This window comes from Pan troglodytes, chromosome 21, assembly GCF_028858775.2.
Source record: "Pan troglodytes isolate AG18354 chromosome 21, NHGRI_mPanTro3-v2.0_pri, whole genome shotgun sequence".
Taxonomy (NCBI): Eukaryota; Metazoa; Chordata; class Mammalia; order Primates; family Hominidae; genus Pan; species Pan troglodytes.
Genome location: NC_072419.2, coordinates 70660219 through 70680747, shown reverse-complemented (window position 1 = coordinate 70680747; position 20529 = coordinate 70660219). Strand labels below are relative to the sequence as shown.

The 20529-nt window shown below is 58.5% G+C and overlaps 1 protein-coding gene and 1 pseudogene across 1 annotated transcript; both read right to left on the bottom strand.

Annotated features, from left to right (window-relative positions):
• Window positions 1–141: 141 nt before the first annotated feature.
• LOC129138203 (cytosolic phospholipase A2 beta-like) lies at window positions 142–19626 on the bottom strand (annotated as a pseudogene).
• On the bottom strand, window positions 10669–11690 carry LOC134809160 (bifunctional peptidase and (3S)-lysyl hydroxylase JMJD7-like). Its single transcript, XM_063802786.1, has 2 exons — window positions 11310–11690; window positions 10669–11182 (listed from the first exon to the last, which is right to left on the bottom strand). Exons 1-2 carry the CDS (start codon window positions 11479–11481, stop codon window positions 11094–11096), a joined length of 261 nt encoding a protein of 86 aa, XP_063658856.1. The 5' UTR covers window positions 11482–11690; the 3' UTR covers window positions 10669–11093.
• Window positions 19627–20529: the final 903 nt, after the last annotated feature.

Genomic DNA, 20529 nt, shown 5'->3' with positions numbered 1-20529 from the left:
AGGGGTGACTCTGAGCACAGGTAGACGCAGATGTGTGCAGAGAATGTGCTCTTCGGAGGAAGAACACTGATGAGCGAGCTCTGTACCAGCCCTTGCCATGTACAGCCAAGAGCCTAGAATGACATGGCCCTTCTCAGCGCCTCACATTTGTATGAGTCTGTAATGTATCAAGTGCTCCAACTACTCAAGGTAGCGCAGAAGGGAAAACAGGCACAGGCCGGGGGGGGTTTGGGTGATTACACAAATGGGCTTGGCCTCCTTACCCCACTGCAAACTGCTGAGGCGCAAGGGAGCTCCCAGCCCTCAGCCTGGACCCTGGGACAGTGCCACCTGAGCCCGAGGCTCTGAAGCACTGCGTGATGACAGTTCCCACCTGCAACTCAGCAGCCAGCGAATGAATGAGAGTTAGTTAGGGGTGGCAGGGGCCCCGGCCATCAGTGGGGCCTGTGCTGCCGCCTCCGCTGCACTGCCTGGCGCAGAGCCTCCAGCAGCTGCTCCTGGTTGTTGCAGACATTGTAATGTGTCAGGTGCAGCAGCTTGTCCACGTCCTCCTGGCTGTAGGTCACCTTCGTGTAGTGGTAGGGAGAGTCCGATGAAGACAGGTTCACCTCCCCAGCTGCCGCCTCCTCGGGTGGCCGCCGGACCCCTGGGGAGAGAGTGCAGCCTGGCATGGGGAACACGTTGTGGGGAAGACGGGTTTGGAGAGGCACAGGGGATGGAGGAGGTGTGGGGGACTGGGGCAGCAGGATGGGGAGGTGAACAGCAGCTCACCAGGGGCCAAGTACTCCCGGAAGGAGTCGCTGACCAGAGGAAAGTGCAGCACCGCAGGGGCTCCGGGGCAGGTGGGGTGGGAGAAGGTGTGGCACTCCCGAGGCTGGAGCTGCTCTTCGGGGCTGGGCGAGATGGGCGGGAACGGGATCCCCTGCTCTTGGCAGAACCGGCCCAGGAGCTGCAACTGCTGCAGGGCAGGCAGAAGGGGCTTCAGAGGGACAGGGCCCCTGGCATCCTCAACACTGGGGCTGACGTAAGATGCACAGGACCTGGGGCTCAGATGCCAAAACGGTCTCCAGTGGGGCCTACGAAGCCAGTCGTTGGAAAAAACTCTCCACACCTGACAGGCCTCGGTGGCAGCTCCTCTGGGGCTAGACGGAGCCGGGTTACTCCCAGCATTCCAGTTCTGACACTGGGAGCCAAAGCAGACTCAGCAGGTGGGCCCAGAGGCCCAGGACCACACCTCGCAGGTCAGTAAAGGGGACCCAGCTACAAGATACCAGGAGAACCTCGCCAGCTTCCCAACTTCTGGAAAAGAATGAGCTCCTCTGGTGGCAAATTAAGATTCCAGTGTCCCAGTCACAGCTCCTAAAGGAAGCTGAACCAGACACTGGACTCCAAAGCCCCTCTCTTCAGGGGACAGGGGCCACCCACCGCCTCCCTGCTGGGCTGCCCACCCTTCCCAACCTGGAAGGCTCCGTGGAGGTTGTAGTCCAATGACAGGATGAGGTCCACGTCCCGAGTGGGCTGCAGGAGGGGCAGGCAGCTGGTATTGAGGAGGTAGCCAACATCCAGCAGGCACAGGTGGGGCTCCGAGGGTGTCAGCTGGTTGGGGAGCCCATCCAGAGTGGTAGCTGGAAGGTTGGGGAGAGCAGCAATTGTCACAGACACCAAGGGTACCAGATTCCTGCTGGAAGGAGAGACTCTGGCCTCTGGTCCCTGCTCTCCTGCTGAACCAACACCCCCACAGCCCTGCAGGTGGGCCCTGGGTCCCCAAGACAAGGAGAAAAAGACCCCTGTTCCAAGTAGTCCAGGGAATCAAGCTCAAAGCAGGAGAATGGGAGTGGACTGTGAGGGGTATCTGGACTGGGGACTCAAGGCTCAGGTGGCCACAGGAGGACTTTGGAGAGAAGCAGGTACCTTTCCATGTAGAGAAGTGAGGATGCTGAAAGTAGTCTTTGTGGAAATGGAGGCCATGCAGGAAATTATGTGTGGCCTGGGCCAGTGGACGCCACGTCAGAAGATCGGTGAAAAACTCAGCTATCCTGCTGGCTGTTGAGGGTGGTACTTCTATCTTCAGAAGGGGGACCTGCTCCTTGTCTACACAGGCAAGGTGGGGAAATGGGGACTCCTGCACCTTTATCCCCACCTTGGTGGTGACCCTGGAGGGGGAAGAGGTGTGAACCCCCCGCCCCCTGGTGCAGCCCCAGCTGGCTGCCCCTTGGCACCCTTATGAAGGGGCCGGAGCACTTACCCAGGTTGGCCTGGTTCCTGACCCAGCGGTCCCAGAACTGGCTGGGCTCTGAGGCCCAGTATAAGCTGTCCTGGAGGTTGCTCCAGATACCTGAAAGAGCGGCCGTGAGGGAAGAGGGCCCCCGACTCTTGTCCCAACCCTACCCTTCCCCATGGCCAGTCCTGGCCCAGGAAACTCTTCTGACCGAGGCTGCCCTCTCACCCAGGACCCATTTTCCCTGCTTGGCCCAGCTTCCCCAGCCTGCCAGTGCCCCTCACCTTCTAAGAAGCAGATGCAGGACTCAGGAAGCCTCTTCATCAGCTGCCCCATCAAGAACTCGGAGCCAAAGAGCTCAGAGGGGATGAAGGCCCCGTACTTGGGGAAGCCGACCTCGTAGGGAGAGAACTCGCACCACTCTGTGAGGAGTCCACCCCTCAGCCTCGTGGTGCAGAGCCCTTAGGCACCCACACCCCCACCCCGACCCAGGGTTTTGCTTTAGGGCAGCTGAGGACCAGGAGGCCCAGGCCTTGTGGCCTGGGCTTTGTGCATAGGACCTAAGGCCCCTGGTAGGGTGCCGGTCTCCAGAAAGCACGGGACCTGGCTCAGGAGAGGTGGGTGTGACATCTGCAATCTGCACACAGGCCCCGTCTCCCCTTATTCCACCAACTGCAAGGGCACAGGTCTCAGCTCTTGGGCCACTCACCCCCAAATTCAAAAGTGGTCAGGCTCTGCCCTTTGGTGTTGAGGGCACAGTAGATGGGCAGAGGGTTCTGGCCATGACTCAGGGCCTCCCGTTGATCTGAGAGCTTGTGATCATGGAGCTGGGGAAAGATGCGTAGAACCTAAACCCACAGTGGCCTGGGTGCCCAGGGCCTTTCCCACCCTGCTGTCCAGCACCGAGCCCCAGCTCCAGCCCTTGCCCTGGCTCTGCCCCCAGGCCGCAGCCCCCACACCTCATCATGCAGCAGCGCCTTGTTGATGAGGGCCCACAGGTTGGTGAAGCAGCTTGGGTAGCCCAAGCGGGCACGCTCGGCCAGCTCCTGCCGGTACCGCTGCAGCTAGCTGGGGGCCAGCACACCCAGCTTGTTCTTGGTCACCTGGGTCTTCAGCAACTCAGTGGGCCCTGCCAGGTCCTTCTGAGACCACTCTGGGTCCTCAGAAAGGTTGGCCAAGGCCCTGGGAAAAGCCAAAGCCAGAGGGCTGTCACTGAAGGACCCCGTCTAGACCCCACGTGCCCTGGGCTTTCTAGGACAATGGCCTGGCAGGGACCTTCCCAGGGTCCCCTTGAGCACGTTTCTCCCTGGCACATTCATTCTCCCAGCCCTTCTAGTTTTCTCAGAGGCCTAGGAGAACCCTGGCACCAGCACCCCCTGCCACAAGCACCCCCTGCCACACAGGGTCCAGCATCAGCCTGCCCCCAGCTCACCAGGTGGAGCCCGAGGCCCCGGTGATGTAGGAGACGCAATCCAAGAGGCCCAGCTCCTTCAGGCCCACCAGCTGCTCATACAGGGAAGTCATTGCCCGGATCCCACCACCAGTGGCCATAATAGCTACCACTGGGATCTGGAAAAGAAGAGAGCCAGGCCTGTAGAGGCCCTAGGGATGGGGAAGACCAAGTCACAGGAAGAAGAGGTAGCAGGTCAAGTGGCCACCCAGCCCACAGCTAAGGCCTGATCACAGGTCTTGGGACCAGTTCTGAGTCAGCCCTGGGGGCCAGAAACAGCCTTTTGAGTGCCCAGCTCCTCCAGTCCTAAGGGCTCCAGGAAAAAATGGCCCAGGCAAGTTCTGAGCCTCATCTCCTTGCCCTCAGCCCCCGAGCCTGATGCTCACTTTCTGGAAGCCCCAGGGCCCGCCTCAAAATTTTCCCAAATTGCCATCACTCCCCCAGGAGATGGCCCAGGCTAATATGAACCTCCTGAAGCGCCCTGGGCCAACAGGCCTCATACCAGATATCTGTCTCCCTCCTCAGACAGGCTAGGCTGAGAACCAAGAAACAGAGTAGGAAAGCCAGCCCTATGAGGTAGCTCCCATGCGGGCTCCAGGTGCCTCAAGCAACACTCTGCCTGTACCAAGTCCCTGCTAACACCAGGTGAGAGGAAGCAGGGTGGGGACAGGCAGCTACGAGCTCTGGTCTAGATCGGGGACAAGCAGCTCCAGTGTTCAGCACCAGGAGCTAGGCCCAAGCAAGCCCGGGGACACCCCATCCAGCCCAGCCCCCAAACCTCATCCTCCTGCAGGTCTCCGTCCAGCTGCAGGGCCTGCCTCAAGGCCGCGGCCACCACCTGCTTCCTCCTGCTCAGGAAGGCCTGCTCCTCTGCACAGGGCCCGAAGCCCAGTCGCATGGCCAGCTCCCTCAGTCTGGCCGGGGAAGGAAGAGACTGTGAGACAGCTCTCAACCCTCCCCAGAGAATGGAAAGCTGGGTCTGCCTCACCTGTAATACCTACTGCCCTCCCTCTTCTCCCCAACCCTCAATGCCACTCCCGTGTCACAAGACTGAAGTTTGACACCTGGGGAGAGTGTGTCCATGTGGACATGCTTGGGAATGCAGCAAAGCAGACTGGCAGGACCCAGAATGCCGTGGCCGAAAGAGGCTGCTTGGGGTCCCAGGTGCAGACAGGCCCCCAGGCAGGCCCCATACCATAGATCCCCGCCTCCAAGTCTCGTGTTCTGTCCCTTACCCACGGAGTTCAAAGCACTTTGGGAGGCTGAGGCAGGCATATAACTTGAGGCCAGGACCAGCCTGGCCAATGTGGGGAAACCCCGTCTCCACTAAAAATACAAAAATTAGTTGGGTGTGGTGGTGGGCACCTGTAATCCCAGCTACTCGGGAGGCTGAGGCAGGAGAATCACTTGAACCCCAGAGGCGGAGGTTGCAGTGAGCCAAGATCGCGCCATTGCACTCCAGCCTGGGCGACAGAGAGAGACTCCATCTCAAAAAAAAAAAAAAAAAAAAAGGGCAGGGGGCAGGGCAGAAAAGGACCAATAATCCTGTGTCTGTGAGGTGAGAAGCCACTCTCTCAAGACAGAGGGCCAGGGTGGGCGACAACTCTACGAAGATCATTTAAGGTCCAGCCATAACAGCTTCCACCCAAAAGGGCGCAATTTCCCCTCTTCTCTCCCTTGGTTTTCCTGCCCTCTCTGCGCCCCAAACCATGTTACCATTTTCCATCCTCGCCTCCCTGCGTTTTCCAGCCAAACATTTATCAAGTGCTCCCCGGGTGCCTGGCACTGGGCCGGTCACTCACCCCTCTGACCATAGGTGCTAAGACTCCTCCCAGTACTCCTCCCGGTACTTCGTGCCCCCCCGAGCGCAAGCCTGAGCCCCTTCAGAGAGCATGAGGATGAGGGGCGGCTGTTTCTCCCCCTCACTCCTCCAGGCCTCCTCCAGCCCCGCGCCCTGGTTGTTTTCCAGGGCCTTGCCCAGTCCCCAGCCAGGCCTCTCACCCTGCTTCTTTTTTCAGCTCCACTCTCATCAGGGGCTCCTGAAAACCGTGAAGGCCCCAGTCACAAAAGGTCGGCCACCTCCACCCAGCTCTGGTCCTCTTACCCTGATCCCCGGCGCACCACCCCCGCCCCGCCACTGTCTCCACAGGCGCCAGGCCTGAAGCAGGGATGCTCAGAGGACACTCCCCAAAGAGCCTGGCCCCAGCACCTGCTCAGGGTGTGACCCACGGAGAAGCGGGAAGCAGGCCCTTCCCTTTGTGGCCTGGGTCCCAGCCCCATCCAGGCGCCTTGCTTCCTTCTCTGGGAGGCCAGTTCCTGGGACGTGGGGAAGACAAGCCTCACCACTTGACCAGAGGGCAGGGCACTCAGGGGCACCTTTAGTTGCTCCTCGGGGGCATCCTGCAGGGGACAAAGGATGGAGACCTAAGAATCTTTACGCTTCCACTCCTAGCAAAGACCTCACCAAACTCCCGCCGGCAGCCATAGAGGTATGGGAGGGACGGGAAGGGGAGGCCAGCATGGGCCCACACATGCTGCCAGGGTGCCCACTCTGCCAGGTGGAGCAGAGGTCAGACTGGGAGGAGGTGCAGAGGGAGGGAGGAAGTTCTGGGGGCCCCACCTCGAGGGAGCGAGGCACACTACCTGCAGGTGAATACTCAGCTCCTGCTCCCAGCAGGCTGGGTAGTGGAAGCAGAAGGTGCCAGTGCCCACAGAGGCCTCCTGCAGACCCTCACAGGACCCAGGAACCACAAGCTGAACTCTGTGCTCTGAGGCTGGAAACAGGAACCAGAGCAGAGAGGCTGGGGACGGTATCTCTGCCCACAGAACCCATCTTGCTGCGTGTCCTGGAGGGCACCTCCCTCTCCCCGCTGAAATGGTCTGGTGGAGATGGATCCCCCACCACGGTCCCCTGAGAAGGCCTAAGGGGAAAGCTCAGGCCCCAGGGAGAATTGTCCAATGCTTAAAGGGGGAAGACAAGAGCTGAGAGCCAGGGGCTGTCCCAGTGGGTTGGGGACTCACACTTTTGGTCTCCTGTCTCCTCCAGTTGAACGTGCAAGCAGGAGAGCTCCCGGGCCTGTGTCATGAAGACAGCCCCTCAGACACTAACCCCACCCCCCATTCAGGGACCCCACCCTCACAGCACCCTGGCTGCTGCTGGTCTGCACTTCATTACCTGGGCCCTTGAGATTGTATTCCCTTAACAAACTGAAATCCCAGGGTCCCCAGGCTGAGGCAGCGGTGGGCCTGTACCTCAAGTCACTGGCATGAGGGAGTCCCGGGGACCCCAGACCGCCTCCCAGAGCACTGGCACACTCACCACCAGAACGCCATTGCTGACGAGCCACTCACCACGGTCAGCCCTGGAAAGAGCCCCCAGAGCCCCCTTAGCAGGAGTCCAGGTTCCCACCCCACAGAGACCTGGGCATCCCCCAGGCACTAGTGCTGTCCTTCCCACAAGGCACTCCCACCCAAACTGCCCCAGGCCCCTGACTCACAGACTCTGCAGGCGAAATTCAACTTCCAGGTGCCCCTCACCCTGGGAAGAGAGCCAGAAGTAAGTTAGAAAGGGTCAGAAGGAGTGCACATATGTCAGTGAGTATGAGAGACATGCGTGTGTGTGCATGTGTGCGCGTGGAGATTTCAACCCACACACCAGCTAGGGCTGCCGTGGAAACACCGCCTTGCCTGAGGGCTCAGTGAGAAGCTCTCACGCCAGAACTCCCCAGCCCGCAGAGTCCCCGCATCAAACAGTACTGACAACACAGGGTCATCTCCGGTCACCAGGTCCTGATCAAAGACTTTCAGTTCCATGACATTCTGGAGGGGAAAAGAGTGACAGGGCTGCAGGAGGGAGGGGACAGAAAGGTGAGCAGGGCAGCGGCAGTGGCTGGCGAGGATGTGGGTAGAGTCAGCGCTGATGCCTGGCCCACCTTGAGCTGCCTGTGGATCCTGAAGTGAAAGCTCTGGTTCCAGACAGGGCTACTGCTGTTCTTGACCGTGCGTGTCTGGAGCCTGTGGCTGCAGGCCGTGGGCAGCCAGAGAGTCACGTAGCAGTCAGAGGGGGTCACTGCGGGAAGGAACAAGTGCCCAGCGGTGGACAAGAGCCCTTCCCAGCCGCCCAGACCCACTTCCTTCCATCACCTAGAGCCCCATGTGGGTTAAGACTGAGGGGGAGGGGAAGTGGGGGGAAGTGGGGGCCAGAGGCAGAGCCCCAGCTGCCACCTTCCACCCAGAAGCTCCTCTCAGCTCCCTCCTCTAGGCCCTGCCCACCGGCCCACCCACCTCCACCAAATCCAGCCACAGCACCCTCCTCCTCCCTCAGCCCAGCACAGGGGCCAGGGCGGTGCGCACTCACCTAGGTCCTTAGAGGGTAGGCGATGGGCCTGCAGGACACGAACCGTGAGCAGGCAGGTCCTGGACACCTCTGCCTGCAGAGGTGGGAGAGGGGAGACCTGCTACGGGCTGATGAAGCCAAGGGTGACAGGGGCCACAAAGGAGGCTGGAGCAGTGCCTCAAGGCCTAATCCTGAACCCCAGGCCCATCCTCCATCTCATCAGAATCCTGAATCAACAAGAGGAGACATGATATCTCCATCACGACGCCTGCCAGCACTTACACGATGCTCTGCGCCGGCTCTGGGCCAAGGGCTTTGCATACATTAACTCATTTATCGCACAACCACCTTATGCACAGATACTATTTACGATGGCCCACTCCACAAGGAAACTGAGGCACAGAGAAGCAGTCACTTGCCTGAGGTCCACAATTGGGGTTGGAGCCCGGGCAGGCTGGCTCCAGATTTATGCCTCACACAGACCTGCTTCCACCTTCTCGGGCTAGTATCCTTTAGGCTCTCCACCCCACATCCCCAGCCCACACCCCAGCTAAGCAGCTTTCCGGCTGGTCTTGGGTGGCAGGGGACATAAGCTATCGAGGGAGGGGAAGTAGCACATCAGGGCCTTGGGCCCCAGGCTGAGCTGCTCTCGTACCCTCCCTCCACCCCGGTCAGAAGAGCATCCTGGAAATGGGCTCTCTCCTGGGCAGGGGAGGCGGCTCCTAGCTCAGACCCCTCATAGGCTGTCATGTCCTCCAGGTCCTGCCAGGTCAGGCTGAAGATGGTCCCCCGGTAGCTCCCTCCAAACCCATGCCCCTGGTTCTGGGAATGCAGCCTGGCAGGCGCACCGGGACCAGGGAAGCCTGTGCCAACTGCTTCCTTTCAGCCTTCCACCTGCCTCCGCAAGGACCCTAACAGGTCAAGTCCAGGGAGCAACCAGGTCCAGGGCAGTGCTGGAGGGCCTCATCCACCAGGGTCAGCCCAGGGCCCTCACACTCCAGGCAACTGAGTCAGAGGAGCATGGAGGAGCCACTTGCTTCCAGGGCCTCAGGGCGGCAGCTGGGAGCCTCTGAGTCTCCAGGGCCCAAATCTATGGTGCCAGGGAGCTCTGCCAGGAGCCCGTTCCCAGGACAGAAAACACTCAGGACGGATCCCTCATCCCCAAGCCTCCTTCTCCCCTGGCTTCCGCCCACTACCCTGGTCTTGTGGTCAATAAACTCCCCTCCCTACCCCTGGAGAAGACCACAGCTCCCATAAGAAACATATTAACTAGCCCCAGGTAGAGACCAGGGGTCCCAGTAGGGACCCAGGGCCCTGCCAGGCCTTATCACAGCCATGAGACTGAGTCCTCAGGAGCAGGAATGATGGGGCAGTGGCCACAGGATCAAGGACTGTCAGCTTTCTAACCCAGAGCCAGGGATGTGATGTCCCAATTGGTCCCAAGTCCCTCCTACCCGCCGCCTCTGCTCCACCTAAGCTCCACACCCACTCCTGAACCAGCCACCTGTCCAGGAAATGAGGCACCCTAAGCCTATACTAGAGCTCCTGATACCTCTGTGGCACTCGCCAGCCTTTACCAGCTGGGCCTGCCCCACCCAGCCCTGCAATCCCAGCCTGCAGAGCTTGCTGCCAGGGGCTGAGCAGAAGGAAAGCAGGGGTGAGTCCCAGAACAGCAGCCAAGGGAAGAGTGGAGTTCCCTGTCACAGGCCTTTTGCAACTCTGGCACCTGTTGGACAGGAATGCCCAGTCTTGATGGCAGGGCTCCATCAATCTGAGATGAACACCCGGGCCCCCTCACGACAGGCAGGGGAGTGGCTGTCACATAAAACAGCCCTTCAAAGCTAGGGGCTGAGTGGCCAGGGATGAGGCCTGTGGGTTGGCACTCAGGGGCAGGGGGTTCTTCTGCCTCCAGGGCATGGTTTGTGGGGGGGTCAGCGTGTGGAGACCAACTCTTTCCTCAGAGGGACAGCCCCAGGAGAGGCGGGGGCTTCCGTCCCTTCCTGCCTGTGCCTGTTATGGGAGAAACAGGGGTTATCCCCAGGGCACCAGGTCCCACCTGCTGCCCCTGAACTGGGGGAGGACAGTAACCATAGGAGAGCTAGGAATAGCTCTCAAGGTCCTGGGCCAAAGAGGTCCGGACCAGAGAGCTACAAGACTCAGGTCTGCTTGCTTGTCCCAGGGAGGGGCTGCGGTGGCTCTCATGGACAGCGGGACTTGGGCAGCTGACGGCTCTTTGGGCCCAGGCTGGGATCCAGCCCTCACCCCCAGTGAAGGTCACCCTGAAGTTTTTACCTGAACCTTCAGGCCCTCCTTAGACCACAGAAGGCAAATTCAAGAGGGAACATACGACTCATAAGCCAGGCGCAGCGGCTCATACCTGTAATCCCAGCACTTTTGGGAGGCAGAGGCAGGTGGATCACGAGGTCAGGAGATCAAGACCATACTGGCTAACATGGTGAAACCCCCGTCTCTACTAAAAATACAAAAAAATTAGCCGGGCATGGTGGCACGCACCTGTAGTCCCAGCTACTTGGGAGGCTGAGGCAGAATAGTGTGAACCTGGGAGGCGGAGCTTGCAGTGAGCTGACATCACACCACTGCACTCCAGCCTGGGTGACAGAGCGAGACCCCATCTTAAAAAAAAAAAAAAAAAGGACATACGACTCACAGCTACCTTTTATTCAACATGTCCTGTGTGCCAGCTCCATGCTGGTCCTCATAGACATCATCTCCAAGCCCACAACAGCCCCACAAGGTACAGCCATTATTATCTCTTTACTGACAGGACACCAATGCCCGAGACGCAGTGACTCGCCCAATATCACAGCGCTGGGGAGAGGTGCCGCTGCACCTGATCCCCACTCTGCTCACCTGTGTGGCAACTTCCTGAGAACCCTCACCCAGACCTGCCTGGCACCTTGAGTCCTTATGACCACATTCCAAGATCCTCCAAAGCTGATCTCAAGCCATGCTGGACCCGGGGCCAGCAGCCAGCATGCACACTCCAGGCTCTCTCGAGAATTGACCCGGCCAGGGAGGGGCTGGCCCCGTCCCCCGAGGCGTGCTTGGTCGTGTTCACCAGTGCTCCATCAGTCAAGGCCTGAAGCCTTGGTGAGGGAGTCAAGCAGCTGGAAGTAACTATACTTGAGGTCGTATTCCATGTCATACCAGAAATTCACTGTGGGAAGAATGGGGATCTGAGCATGAAGATCCCTCTTCTGACCCAGAGCCTCCCAAGCCTCCCCCCAGAGGCCCTGCTGGACCTTGGCAGGGCCTGTCCCCAGGCGGCCTGGGCAACTCCTCACCTGCGATGCAGCCCTGGGACTGCTGGACGTGGTGGAACCACAGAGCCGGCAGATAGAGCATCTCACCGGCCCGCACCGTGCAGCGAAGGGCCTGGGCCTGACTGTAACTAGGGTACCGTGCTAGGTCTGGCGCCAAGGGGTCCAGTGGGATCCAGGGCACCTGGGAACACATCAGATGCCAGGGAGCAGCCCCCCAGACCCCCCAGGACTTCAGGCTCTGTCCCTTCCAAAGGTCAACACCACAGGCCCTGCTTGGCTCACACTGAAAGGCCTCAGACTTAGGGACTTTTCAGAGCAAGGTGCCACCTCTCCCCAGATCTTTTGTGCCTGCTCTTCAGAGCCAGGCTTCTGCCCTTCTCCCTCCCTAGAGCCCAAGAACAGGACAGACACCTTCTCCATGGCCTCTTCATCCACCACCTTAAAGGTGCCCTCTTCAGTTAGCTAGTAGGTTGCCGGCGTGTACAGCTCTGGAGCCCAAGGGAGAAGGGTGTGGGGGAATTGCAAACAGCCTGGAACTTGCCAGACCCTCCTCCACCCCAGCCAGCCCTGGGCAGGGGCAAGGGGATCAGGGGCCCTGGTACACTGGGGATGCCACAGCCACACCTCAGGCCTGGGAACTGGCCTCCCAGGCTCTTGCTGCCTCCCTCCCCCTTGGGCCAGCTATTCCCCAGCCCCTCCCTGCAGGCCACATCCCCTACCATAGGGGATGAAGGGCCGGTCGCTGGGCGGATGGAACAGGAAATGCTTCTCTCCTGAGACCACGCAATAGAGGTTCTCATAGTGGTCCTTGTGCACTGCCAACAGAAAGAAGGCCCGGGGGCAGGGTATGGAGGGCAGGGGCACGGGAGGAGGCAAACCATCATGCTGAGAGCCCTGCACCCCAAGACAGCCTATGACAAAAGAGAAGCACGCACAGAGCCAGTGGGCTGGAGATGCCAGGGGCTCTGATGGGCATTCTGGAACTCTGCCTACCAGGGACCTGATGCTCACCAGGCCCTGGACTCCTCTTCAACAAGAGGGGAAGTTCTCCTACACTTACCCCCTGGCCCAGCGGGCCTTCAGGGAGGTTTCTTTGGGTCTAGAAGAAACAATGCACCCGCCCCCAATGCCATGGGTCCACTCCCCGACCTCAGCTGTCAGGGGAAACCCTCTGTGGTGCCCGAGTCCTAGAAGCCAAAAGAAATCTTAGAGAACAGCCCAACCTCCACCCAGGGCCATCCCTCCACTCCTGGCCTCGTCTTCCCTCCCTCTGCCCCAACCTGCTCCTTCCCCACCTTTGTATTCCCCTTACACCTACAAGAAGTCACCGCAGCCGCCTCCCCCAGCCAGAAGTTCACAGCATCGGGAATCTTTCCTGCAGGGCAGAAGGCAGAGAGCAAGTTAGGAAGGCCAGGCTGGGGAAAGCTGCCATCCAGTGATGCCAGAGCCAAAACCTGGGTGAGCACAGGAGAATCCCAAGAAAGGGGTCAGGGAGAAGAGGCAGAGGTTGGGAAATCTTGGGGAAGGGGTCCTCCCTCCCTGGGTCAGAAGGAAGGACAACAATCTTTGGCAGTTCATCTATGATTAAGTCAAGGCCTGGGAATGTATTTAGTGAGCTGCACCAGATGCTGACAGGACCAAGCCCATAGGCCAGGTCATCACCTAAGGGCAAACAGGCTGACCCCCCTCCTTCCCATATCTTCCCTGTCCAGGGCCAGGACCACCCCACCTCCACTCACCCAGGGCTTCGGAGGCCCAGGGCACATGGGATTCCAGATCAGGCAGCAGCTGGGGCAGCTCGGTGGGCAGGTTGGAGCACTGCTTCTGCACATAGAGGACTCCAGGGTGCTGGGCCCGGCCCTCCAGCACATCCAGCACGAAGCTCAGGGGCAGGCAGCACTCAGCTGGCATCATGAAGCGATCCCCTCTCACGGCATCCGCGTAACCATCCGGGGTCACGGCCACACTCACCTCTGTGGAGCCCACTGTGGCTCTAGAGGAATGGACACTCAGCCCATGCCCAGATGCCAGTAATCACTGCTCACACCTGACCCCAGGGCAGCTCCCACCTGAAATAGGGGAGGGACCACTTCTGGAGGGCCAGCCAGTGCTGCAGAGTGTTGCGGATGATGCACGGCCCGTTGGGGCAGACCCAGTCCCGGTAGAAGTGGAGCGGAGTTGGGGGTTTGTCCAGGTAGGGCACAGCAAGAGGCACGCAGAGCTCTGAGAGAAAGAAAACGACAGGGGATGGAAGGGCTGATGTCTGCAGCACCCAGTCCCTGCCCAAGAGATGCCCTCCCTGGAAAGGCCGCGCTGTGTCACTGGGAAATGCTCGTTGGTGACCAAAGGACCCTGGACAACCAGTAACAGAAAGATGAGGATGGAAAAATGAAAGCAGAAAGCATCATGCACACACACCAGCATGGGCTCTGACCGTCCACGGGGCCAGAGGCTGCTACCCAGCCCATAAGCCAAATCCCCTGTGGGGCTGTGTCTGCACAGTGGACCCTATGCCTTCCCACCCTGGAGAGGCCAGCCTCCTAGCATCTACCAGGAAAGGCCACCATGGAAGTGGCATTGGGAGCTCCAGAATGAGTAAGGCTGAGGCCCCATGGCCACGGGCTATTCTGGGTGTTGTGTGGCTCTGGGAAGCCCCCTTTAACAGTGACATTTACTGAGCACCAGGAATGTGCTCAGCACTTGGCTTGGCTAATCTGGGGCTATCAGGGATGACACAATCATCATCTTAAGAAATTTACAACCTTCTTACCCGGGAAGACAAACTACCAGATGACACCAATGGAGGAAAAGGAAGGGCTCGGCTATGGTTTGGGTCCTGCTGAACAGCATCACCATCTCCAGACACCCAGGGCCACCACGTACACTTCGGCAGGCTGCGTGGTGTGCCGCCTGCGCAGGGGTCTACAGTGGCCCTGTGTCACCTCTAATCAAAATCTTTTTGACTCAGCTTTCTCCTTCACTCCCATCATCCTACTGGTTGGCTCTGAGTCCTGTTGATTCTGTCTCCTATGTCTCTCAAACCCACCGTCTCCTCTCCTCCGCTGGCATCCACATTCCAGCTACCTCCTTTGGGTCCTCACTCAAATATCACATTGATAAGACTTCCTTCTCCGACTATACTTTCTAAATTTATAATCTGTCCCCCTGCCGCAAATCTTTATATCCCTTTCCGTATTTTTTCTCGTTAGCATTCATCACCATCTGACATGCTATATATTTTAGGGCTAGATGTGGTGGCTCATGTCTGTAATCCCAGCACTTTGGGAGGCAGAGGCAGGAGGATTGCTGAGGCCAGGAGGTCAAGACCAGCCTTGGCAACGTAGGGAGACCCCATCTCTACAAAAAAATTAAAAATTAACTGGACATGGTGGCATGCACCTATACTCCTAGCTACGCTAGAGGCTGAAGCCAGAGGATCACTTGAGTCCAAGAGGTAGAGGCTGCAATGAGCTATCATCGTGCCACTGCACTCCAGCCTGGGTGACAGGGCAAGACTTTATCTCTCTCTCTATATATATATATATATATTTCACCTACATAAACTGTTTATCATTCTTTCACCCTTGCTAGAATGTGAACTCCACAAGGGCAGAGACACTTGTCTGTTCACTGATGCACCCCTGGGACCTAGAACAGTACCTAGCACACAGCATGTGCTCAGCAAGTATTTGCCTAATGTTGAATAAAAGTCTCCAGTATCCTGGCTGGATGGTTGCAGTAGTGAACTAGCTGGTTTCTCTGGCTTAATTCCACTCCCTCCCAAAGCATTCATCATCATAGCCCCAGTCATCTTCTGAAAATACAATCTCATATTGTCATACCCCTAGTAACAAATGCCTCGATGGCTTACCACTGCTCCTTAGAGAATGCCGCCTGCCTTGGCATGCACGACCAGGCCCAACCTACTCTTCCAGTCTGATTTCCTGTCTCGTGCCTGCCCTTGCCACACACCCTCTATTCAGGTGGTACCTTTGTTCCAGCTGCTCACTCAGACTGGAGTGTCTTTCTGCTGGTTGTTATAAAGTGTACAGGGCTTCGCTTTGCTACATTCATGCTCTAGGTCGAGCCAGAAGGCCGTGGTTCCCATTTGGTGGTTACCACATGCTGCTCCAAATGGTCCCAGCACTGATGTTCACCTCTGAGGTTACGCTGCACCTCTCACAGCAACACCATGCCAGTCACCTTTACTTTCTGATCAGTTGGAAAGTGAATGTTCTTAGATCAAATATTGTAACTGAGTGAGAAGACCCCACTGGGCCCAGGAATACTGGAAAGAGTTGGTGTGCCTGCTTGCTTCCCTGGCTAGAGGCAAGATGGCACCCATCCAGTAGATATGGAATCCAGGAGACAGCAAAGTGGCAAAGGCCTTCCCAGTCACGCCAGCCCACCCAAGCAGTCACCTTGAGAGACGGGGTGGTCTGGGGCTCAGTACATCTTCCTGTTGTACTCGCTGAGATTAAGAGACAGGGTCTTGCTCTGTTGCCCAGGCTGAAGTGCAGTGACGCAATAATAGCTCACCGCAGCCATAAACTGTCATGGGATCTTTGGGGTGTTGCTTTACCAGCTGGAAACCTCTGTGGCCAGTGATGCCTTTGCCTGTTTTGCTCGGGCCCATTGGGCCCACTTGGCCCTGCAGGCTGTGCTCAGCTCATGCTACCGGCCTGGATCCCACACCTGCCAAGGGCGAGTGGGGCAGCGAGGGGTGTGTGAGCGAATGAGTGTGGGGTTTGGCCACTGTGCACAGCTAGGCGTGTGGGCTGCGGTGGGGCAGGCAGCTTCAGGTGCCAACACAGGCGCTGGTTTCCTGCAAGGCTGCAGCTAGACCAGGTGTACCATAAGCAGCTTCCACAGCTGACACTGGGAAGCATGGTGGTGCCTGGAAGCTTGCAGATACCAGGAACCGCAGAGCCCTAAAGAGGGTGTCAGAACCCCAGCCTGGGGAGCTCCTGGGTCTGGACTCCCCAAAGGGCCGCAGCTCTTCTTTCCTTCTGGTCACCCACAATGTGGCGAGCAAGACGCATGGTTCAGCCCTCTTCATGTTACAGCTCTTTTAGCCCCGCCACTCAGCAGGTCCCAATTCTTGTCCTGCATCCAGGAAGAATGAGGTACACACAGACAAGCAGAGGGTAAACAAGACAAAGAGGAGCTTTACTGAGCCATAGAATAGCTCAGAGGAGACCCACAGCGGGCAGCTCCTCCCCGCAGCTGGTCGTCCCATCGTCTCTTCTGGTCTGGCTGAGTCAGGGGCTTTTTATGGGTCTCACAGGGGAGGATGTACATGCCTATTGGTCCATGGGCAGCCACGGGTGGGCCGGAAAAAGCACCAAAAGTTCCCATTCCGGTCCATGGAACCGGCAGCCCAGCCCCCAGGCTTCAGGCCTTCCCTGCCTTGAAGGTCGGGCTTCACCGGGACCCGCCACCTTCCACCCAGGAACCTGTCTGCCTCTTGCCACCATTCACGGCACCCAAGCTGTTTGTGCCAAGGGGTGCCTGCAGGCCAGCACTGAGCTGCCCTCAGCCCCTCTTGGCCTCCCTCCCATGCTCGTTGGCACCCAAAGGCCAGAGGGGGCCAAGGAGGCAGGGGGCTGGTGTGTCAGCACTGCAATAGCACCCAGGCTCGGCCTCAACTTTGCTCCATGATCTGATCAGGTGCTGACAGTGGGGAGAAGCCAGACAGCAGGATCAGGCACTTCCAAGCCTGCGGCAGCAGGAAGGGACCTTCCTGGGTCCCCAAAAGTGCAGACATGCCTGGGTCCACAGCTGCAGCTTGGGAGGCTGCAGCTGCATCTAGGAGGGTGGGGCTCCTGCCTGCTCCTGGCTCCTAAGAGCACAGGGGTGCCTGAGTTGCAGTCCTGGCTTGGGTGGCTGTAATTGCGCCTAGGGAGCTCCCACTCCACCAACTTGGAAGGGGTGGGGCTCCCACTTGTCCCCAGTTCCCGCCAGGTCTGTGGAACATGTGGCCCCAGCTGCCTCTCCTCTTCGCATTTTCCCCACAGCGGCGGCGGGCAAGGTGCATATGGCATGGCAGCTCTGACCACCCCAAACAAATGAGCCTAGTAGTCCTGTGTTCCGGAAACAGTGAAGAAGCCAGTTTGCAGGAGCAGGGTCTTTGTGCACATGTGTGAGTATTTTTGTACTCACAAGTACAAGTCCCTACAAGTCCCAGTTGCATCTTTGGCAGGGTGCTCGCAGGCTTCTGGGATGTGGCAGGGAGCGAGGTTCAGGCTGCAGCAGAGGGTCTGGGCTTAGGAGCAGGTCCTGCCCAGCCATGTGAGGGTGGGGGTGGTGCAGTCGGCTGCCTCGGGGATGCAGGGAACAGGGGACTCACTACCACCACTGCTGCTCCCAGAGCCGCTTCTGCTGCCCGACTTGTGCCTCCCCACTGCAGCCAGCATGATGACAGCATCTGCTTCAAACTGCCCACCACTGTCATCAAAACTACTGGACTCAAACAATCCTCTTGCCTCAGGAGGTGGGACTACAGGCACATGCCACCACACGATGGTGTCTCACTATGTTGCCCACGCTGGTCTTGAACTCCTGGCCTCAAGAGATGCCTCCCACCTTGGTCTCCTGAAGTGCTAGGATTACAGGCGTGAGTCCTGCACACAGCCTGGGATTCTGAAAATGCATGGAAACTGCCATTTTTTCACCCTTTGGACTTCTGCAATTAGGGATTTGTTTTACTTGCTCACCATTTCCTTTAGAGAATGGCTGCTTTCCTCTCCTGGGGCTTCCAAGTGAGAAAATTTCAAAAGGGATCCAAACAATTGCTTTGACCCCATAACTCTGCTAAGAATTTAACAAGGCCAGGAGCAGTGGCTTATGTGTTCCATGGCGTTCCAAAACTTTGGAATGCTGAGGTGGAAGGATTGTTTGAGGAATCTGAGACCAGCCTTGTCTCTACTAAAATTCAAAAAAATTAGCGAGGCGTGGTGGCGCATGCCTGTAGTCTCAGCTACTCCCAGGTGCTGAAGCAGGAGGATCTCTTGAACCTGGGAGGTCGAGGTGCAGCGAGCTATGATCGTGCCACTGCACTCCAGCCTGTGTGACACAGTAAGACCCTGTCTCAAAAAATATAAAGAATTTAACCAACAAACATACTCACACATGTGCAGAAGACGCTGCTCCTGCAGACTGGCTTCTTCACTGTTTCCTAAACACATCAGGCACACTCCCACAGAGGGCTTTGCCTGCACTTACCTTCTAACCTACTTCTTCTACTCTACAATGTACTCATTCAGTACACCTGTGGTTAATTGTCCACCTTCTCACTTAGAATGTAACAGGACATAGACTGTAAAAGACAGATTTGTTTTGTTCAGTGATGTATCTCAAACACACTGAACAGAGCCTGGCACACAGAGATGCTGAATAAGTATTTGTTAAATCAATCCTCAAAGTATTCGTTGCAGCATTATTGAAAACAACGGACTGGACATGACCTAAGTGACTAAGTGAATACAGCACTAGCACACAGACGTGAAAAAGACTGAGGTAGAGGAATGTGAAATGATCTCCAAGATACACGGTGCAGAAGAGTGTGTTTAGCAGGCTACTATTTGTACAAAAAAAGGGTAAAAAGTCGTGTGTGCACGGATATAAACAATCTTTCTGTAAGAATGCAAACTGGGGCTGGGAGGGAACCTTGCTTCATTTACATTGCGCACCATTGTATATTACATACCCATCACATACACATGAGCCTGTGTTGCTGTTCAGTGGTAAGAAATCATTTAAAAATAGAAAAAAGAAGGAAGGAGGGAAGAGAGAAAGAAAGAAAAGGAATAAAAACCAAGCAGGGGAAGAGCCAGGGACCATTTGGTCAGCCTGCAATCCTCCCAAAGAGCGACAAGGGAGTTGAGGTCGGAGGCGGCGCACGTGGGGGAGGAATCCGACCACCACCTGTGTGCCTTCGATGAGCTTTCAACAAGGGCCACAGCAAGCTGCTCAAGACTGTAGGAAACACAGGGCTTCGCCGCGACCACGGTCAAGACGGCACCGGGCCTTGGGAATAACGTGAACAGAATCACCCAGGAAGCCGCGGGAGCGCGCGAACACGGGAGAAGGGAAGCAGGTTGCCACAGAAGAGCAACCCGAGCGGGGCCTCAGGGCAGTCGCACACACGAGGTTCCGAGCCCCCGGTGTCAGCGGCATCCCAGGGCCCCTCCCGTGTTCGGAAATCGCCGCAGCCTGTGGGAGAGACACTCACCCCTCGCAGCGGCCGGGAATTCTCGTAACTCGCTCCGCGCGGCTTCCAAAGCCGCCTCCGCCACGGCTGCGTCAGCGCCGGCCGAGACCCCGCCTTTCCCCGACGCCCCGCCGCAGGCCACACCCCCAGACCCTCGCCCCGCCCTCCCCGGAGTCCCCGCCGCAGGCCACACCCCCAGACCCTCGCCCCGCCCTTCCAGAGGCACCCGCCGCAGGCCACACCCCCAGCACTCGCCCCGCCCTCCCCGGAGTCCCCGCCGCAGGCCACACCCCCAGACCCTCGCCCCGCCCTTCCAGAGGCACCCGCCGCAGGCCACACCCCCAGCACTCGCCCCGCCCTCCCCGGAGTCCCCGCCGCAGGCCACACCCCCCGACCCTCGCCCCGCCCTTCCAGAGGGACCCGCCGCAGGCCACACCCCCAGACCCTCGCCCCGCCCTTCCAGAGGCACCCGTCGCAGGCCACACCCCGCCCCGTCCTCCCCGGAGTCCCCGCCGCAGGCCACACCCCCAGACCCTCGCCCCGCCCTCCCCGGAGTCCCCGCCGCAGGCCACACCCCCAGACCCTCGCCCCGCCCTTCCAGAGGCATCCGCCGCAGGCCACACCCCCAGCACTCGCCCCGCCCTCCCCGCCGCAGGCCACACCCCCAGCACCCCGCCCCGTCCTGCCCCTGGACACACACCGGGTTCTGCCAGCGAAGCGGTGGAGCGACTGGCAGCGCCCGCTTCGGCCTGCCCCACTGGCCGGCATCCCAGGGTTAACAAACAATTGTGTTTATTGACAAGTTCATACATCAGTACAAACGGGCACGTTAAAAACAGCCCCCCCGCCCCATGCAGCCGAGGATGAGGCGGGAAGCGCCGCGACCTGCACAAAGTATAAAAGTTATAAATAAGGGGCTTTCAAAACAGGGCGGGGGCAAATCTGGAGTGGGGCGGCGGTTGCCGGTGGCCTCAGACATGCAGAAGGGGACGGGGCGCCGGCCGGGCCACGAGGCCCCCCACCCACATG

Bases quoted from the DNA above. Each gene is read 5' to 3' on its own strand.
- LOC134809160 (XM_063802786.1), bottom strand. From the start codon at position 11,481: ATGTGTTCCCAGGTGCCCTGGATCCCACTGGACCCCTTGGCGCCAGAC. The intron at 11,183-11,309 runs GTGAGGAGTTGC...TTCTTCCCACAG, and splicing joins GTCCCAGGGCTGCATCGCAG to TGAATTTCTGGTATGACATG.